Source organism: Rhyacophila brunnea, unplaced genomic scaffold (genome assembly GCF_057557595.1).
Source record: "Rhyacophila brunnea isolate RB1 unplaced genomic scaffold, BYU_Rbru_1.0 scaffold_6, whole genome shotgun sequence".
NCBI classification, from domain to species: Eukaryota; Metazoa; Arthropoda; class Insecta; order Trichoptera; family Rhyacophilidae; genus Rhyacophila; species Rhyacophila brunnea.
Genome location: NW_028233276.1, coordinates 14,850,601 through 14,856,600, shown reverse-complemented (window position 1 = coordinate 14,856,600; position 6,000 = coordinate 14,850,601). Strand labels below are relative to the sequence as shown.

Here is a 6,000-nt window from a genome sequence, read left to right as displayed (position 1 = left end):
CTGCGGCACAATTACCATTTTTTGGTACTCCCGTTGGATGTTGATGCTTCAAGTTGTTTTAGCCTAATTAAAGGTTATTTATTAGGAGTTGGCAATATTTCCCTACCAAGATGTTTAATTAGTAAAGTTACGTAAAGGTTTAATTAAACCAAAAAAAATGTTTTTTAAGAATTTAAAATTGATAAATACCTATTACCATTGTTACAAATATTATCAAATTACATTTGAGAACGACTACATTGAACTTTAAGTTTAATTGTACTTTGAAAAATCACTTTGTATGTATTGAGTTTGCACTAGGGTTGAAAGTGTCAAAACAGAGCCTATAATATTTCAGGCGTGAATGGTGGGGTTAGAAACATGTAAAAATGGTGGGAATCAGCTGGAAAAACTGAGGCCGCGACTGCGCAAGACAAGTCGAAGTCGGTGTGGTGTGGTATGTTCGAAACGTAATCTCTCGAAAGTCTGACTCAGTCGACGTGTTATATTTGCGTACGCGAGTCGTTTATATTTAACCGAGTTATTCGGTAATAATCTGAACCGTGAAAAGCGTTGAAAACTGTGTGAAATAAACTATTTAAAGTGTGTTGTTATTGTCTCGATCCAGCATAATGTCAAAGGTAATAATTTGATTGTATTTTTCGTCGTAAACTGCGCATTTTCGAACATTGGTATTTCCTACTGTCATTATTCGTTACATAGAGATACCGCTGTTTTTATACATTTTTTTTGTAAACATTGATTTATTATGGTCTGTCATAAATTATTATTAATTATTATCTATGGTATAATAACAACTTTGCGGAAATCTTCTGAGTGGCTGACAATATAATAATTTCAATGATGAATTATTAAAAACTGTAATTCAGAAATTCTCGATACTCTATATTTCAGTAGTAACCACAATCCTGGAATTTCCTGAATATTTAAGTAGGTGTTGAAGTGACGTACGTGCACATTGTACACAAATTTAATAATATTCACTATAATCATAATATCTGTATAAGTTGCAAATTAATTAATTATAACGCATTTTACCCATTATAAGACAGTGAATTGTTGCACCGATGTAAATATAATATGATAATAATGTCCTTGTTACAAACTTGTAGAAAACATAATGTTTTCAAAGGGAAACATTGTTTGGCCATGAAATTAGCGAAAATGCGAATGTTTTTTACAAAATGCAAAGCATGCACGTATAATGATAATAATGCTATTGTACCTCCCACTAATTACTGAATTCTTTCATCACTTATTCATTTTATCACTATGCAATTTGGTATATGGTTGAATCTCTTTGGTTGAACCTGACATTACCAAATTCCTTGTAAAGTTATCTTATCTGTCAAATAGGTACAAATAGTTTATTGTACCACACCACGTTTCCTTCCAGGGAGCAGGTACCTACCGGGCAACTAGTATTTAATTTAGTTATTTAGTTTATACCAGGTACCTATAAACTAAATAACTAATACCTATATTAGTCAATAATTCATTTACAATACATTTTTTAGTAGTAGTATTGAATTCAATATTATTATTTACAATAACAGTACCTACCTACCTACCTATCTAGTTCCTTCCTAGAAATAATTCAATGTTATCAGTATTTACTTATTATTAAATATTATTCATAGGTAGGTATATCAACAACATACCATATTTCTCTCCAATGAGAATCTTACTGGAAGTTTATTGAATAAACTTGCAGGTTATTAAAATTATTACTTATCGATGCATTGATAGTTTATTTTACTTGTTAATTAATAATAAGATAGGTATTTCACCGTTTGGAGAAAGTAAACAAAATGCTAAAGAAAGAAGAATATTCTCAGGGTTAGTATTTACAATGAGATGATTTTTTTTTCAACACGTTTCTTCAAACATCCTATGCAACGTCTATGTTGGCTACAGGGGCGATTTTCTTTGACGTAGTTGACGCAATCGATTTATCAAAAGATTTAATGAAAAAAAGTACCCGAAAAAGCTCAAACTAATCATATGATATACCGAAATCTCAAACTAATATGAAAAGTCCCCATGACATAACCATAACCACTCAAATGTAGGTATACGTAGGTCGTAGATACTTGTAAATAAACCACTTATATTACTTAAATGCGACATGTATGTCATCGTCAATAATAATTTGTTTTCTTCTTCTTCTTGTGACCATGTCCGATCCAAATATGATCATATGGGCCTCCACAGAGTAGAGGTTTGTTTAACAGATTTTTGTTTTTACGAGAAACAGATGTTAGCCATTTTCTCAAACTATTTGGTCCATACTCTGATTCCACACACAAATTGAAGGGTTGAAAGTCTATAGGGTCTAAGTGCCAAAAATAATTCTATAACAAGTTTTTTACCTCAATGCAATCTATATGCCAAGCCTAATGATATTATGAAGGGTCTAAGCTCATAACTCTACCATTTTTGTTACGTAAATACATTGAAATATGGGCGGGGTTCTACGTAGCATGTTTCAGTAGTGTTCATCTTTAAATATTTTACTCTTTCTTTGTTTATTTTATCTTTAGAATTATGTAAACTTATCATATTATATCTACTGATGTTCTTCTGTAACTTTGTAAAAATAAAAATGTAAGTTTTCATATAGTACTTGTGTATGGTTTTATTGTTTTTTTTTTGTTATATGCCAGTTTCACATTTTTGGCATTTAGACCCTTTAGACTTACAACGCTTTAATTGAAAAACAATATGCGTATTTGCCAGATCCAGGATTCGATCGTGGGACCCACGACATTATAAGACGACGCGTAAGCCGCTCCGCCATCATGGACGTCTAGTCACCTGTTAAAGGGTGTGATTTATGGTTTTAATTTTTTTTTTTATCGTGGGGTCCTAAAATCGTCGGGCCTCTACGTCCCTAAGCTCACCACTGGTTAGCTATTATAGTAGGTACTTCATTTGCATAAACTAAACTATTTTCGTCATTAGGTGGTGAATAGATAAGTGAATAGATCTACTTCGGTCATTTATAATTACGTGTCATGTGGTTGTTTATTCTTTACTGTAAAGACCGCCCTAATGACAAATGAGCATTTTGGGCGTCTTATCAACACAATACATAATATTTTATTTCACTGTCTTTACAAAAAAATAACATAGCTGGCGTAAGTGGCGCCATCGGGTGAAATGTACACTGCCGGGAGTGCGAGAGATAAGATTCGAAGCCAAACTGCATTGATACGAAAGGTTGACTATCAGCTATATTTGTACAGAAACATGAGTGTCAATATTGCGAATTACCTATGTGTTCCACTGCCTTGCGTAGGCAGCGCATAAATTAACAATCTGTATTAATTTATCATTGGCAAAAGAGTCTGTTACTAGATACCTACAAGTACTACAAGTACTACTCTCTTAAATTGTTTTGCAAACAGAGTATGTGTAAGTACCTAAGTGCCAAGACAGCAAGCAAGACCATTCCAATTGGGTACATTGGGTCCGACACAAGTTAAGGCGGAGATATGCGGCACTGCAGTTCGAGTGGTCTTACTTGATTCCAAATTCATCCGATTAGATTGATTATTGAATCTCAAATTGTATTTTTTTAAATTATGGTTTTGTTAATTCTACTTAATAACTGAACGTAACCTTTATAATGGAGTCCTACCACACCAAGTAGTTCAGTTCAATTATCTACTTAATGTTTTTTTTTATCCAATTAGAGATTTTAATCGGATACGTCTGGAATCTAGTAAAACTTTCGTCAACGCACGCAAACTTGCAGTATCACATTGTGTCAGAGTCCTTAATTGAAAAAATGCGATAATAGCCCTTAAAATTCTGGCATGTAATCAACTGGCAAATAATATTAAACCTTTAGGCGAAAACAGTCTCATCTATCTCCACGAAAGTTGTGATTTTGTTTTCAGTATTGATTTACGAACGCTGTTCCAAGTGATCACAGTTTTTATTCCTTACATATTATTATGTTTACATTTTATTTTCATAAAACTGCAAGCACGCTGAAATGGGTTCTGCAAGCTTGAGTGCCTTGGCCCTAATACGCATTCTCAGGACTAACGAAACTCAAACAGTGACATTATGTAGGTATTCATTCTCTTTCAAATACAATAATTTTATTATTATGTGGGTAGATAGGTAATTAGTAAAATAAATAATATGTAACTACGCGTTTTATTAATTATGCGGGCATTCTTATCTTACATAACGAGTAACAATCTCTTTGCAATCTATAATAATATTGCGAACTTAGGGGCAGCTGTTTTTTGATAATTTATTGGTTTCAAAACTGATAAACTGATGATAGTCAATATAATCGATGTAACACATCTACGAATTTACGCTTCAACCTCATTATCTAAAAACAACTTATCAAAAACGTTGAAAAACACATAGGTATACGAAGTCTACATATACTTACTCACATATTATTATCTGAAAGTAAAATTGGTTACTCAGACTAATAGCGCCTGCACACATGCATGTATTTACTGACAGCAATAGTGCGTATTTTAAACTGTCGTGACAAGAACTGTTGTAAAAGTGCTGACTGTCTCTCCAATCTCATTCTTCAAGAGTAGGCGAGATGTGATGTTGTAATTTTTTGGTACTATTTGACAGGTAGTGAAAATCGGTTAACCTCAAAATGAGTATAGTTTATTTTTTTGCCGGCAGGTTCGCCACTATCGTTCTACTGCGCAGGCGCAGATCGCAAAAATCCCTACTGATGAAAATTCAGAACCTTCCAAACTTTTTTGATTCATACATGCAATCTTGCAACTTGCATGACAATACGGGTTTACACGTGCATTTTCTTTTATGGCCGCGATAATACGTACCGTCAGCAGTAAATCCATGCACGTGTAAACGGGATATAAGACTAATGATTGAATGAGCTGCGAGTCATTATGCTCCCAAGATTAATTTACTAAGTATATCAAAGTTCATACTCCTATCGTCCGCGTCTGTGAAAACCGGTTTTTGTGTTTTGTGTCTTGTGTTTTAACACAACTTGAACAAGGTATCTGATGAATAGATTTTATGGGTGTTTTTTTTTAAATCTTAATTATTTTGGTACTTACAATACATATACCATTTCACACATGAAACATGTTCGACTTGTACCGGAACCAAATTAGAGGTAAATTTATCAAATTAGAATCAAGCAAACCCATTCCAATTGGTTATACCTATTACATTCCAATTTAGATGCATATTTAACACAGAACAGATTAATAAATATAATTCCGATAAGCTACTCCCCAATACACTACATTTTGACGCAGGTTTTGAATGTGTAAATGTCCTACGAAAATGAACCACAGATTCAAAACAACCACCTTTCAAATACACCAATATTGAATGAGCGTCAGCGCATACCTAAACCGAGAGCAGTTGTCAGAATAAGGACAAGCGTATTCTTTACCTACACATGTTTAAGTTTATTATTTTTTCTCCCACACTCGAGATCGGTTGCCTGTTACTCCATACCCGTTAGGTATTTCAGTTCCCATTATTTCTGAGTTCCCTGATATGGAATTGAGTAAAACCTGTGTTGACGTACCACAGTCTGCGTCAGCTTTCAGTGTCATGTCTCGTGGCCCTCCTGTATTCTTTCCCATTCAAATTCGTCCTCACGGCACACAGCACAAGAAAATATTATTACTTACCTATTAATTACATATTAAGACGGTACGATTACCTTGTCTAATTATTATATTCTAGACTCTTGAGTTACTTATGCTATGGCGTATCATCTCGTAACGTTTCAGACAGCTAAATCGATTGCAGATTGGAATTTTGATGTTATTTTTAGTTCCCTATTCACTGTAATGTATCACATACTATACTTACATGGCGTGGTTTGGTATGTCTCTGTCTTGCACATACTGTCTCTCAAAATAGAGCCTGCGGATGAACGAGACAGTGCATATTTTTTTTTTATTTATCGGAATAATGTATTTCTGTCATGTTTTTAAGCTCGGCAATTTTCAAGGCCTAGGT

At 33.7% G+C, this 6,000-nt stretch overlaps 1 protein-coding gene across 1 annotated transcript in view; it reads left to right on the top strand.

Annotated features, from left to right (window-relative positions):
- Positions 1-472: 472 nt before the first annotated feature.
- The window catches only part of LOC147065258 (choline/ethanolamine kinase), a 55,820-nt gene continuing 50,292 nt past the window's right edge, over positions 473-6,000 (top strand). The window contains exon 1 of the mRNA XM_085956372.1: positions 473-620. Coding sequence (XP_085812498.1) covers positions 612-620 — 9 coding nt within the window. The 5' untranslated portion in view covers positions 473-611. The remainder of the gene's footprint in view (positions 621-6,000) is intronic.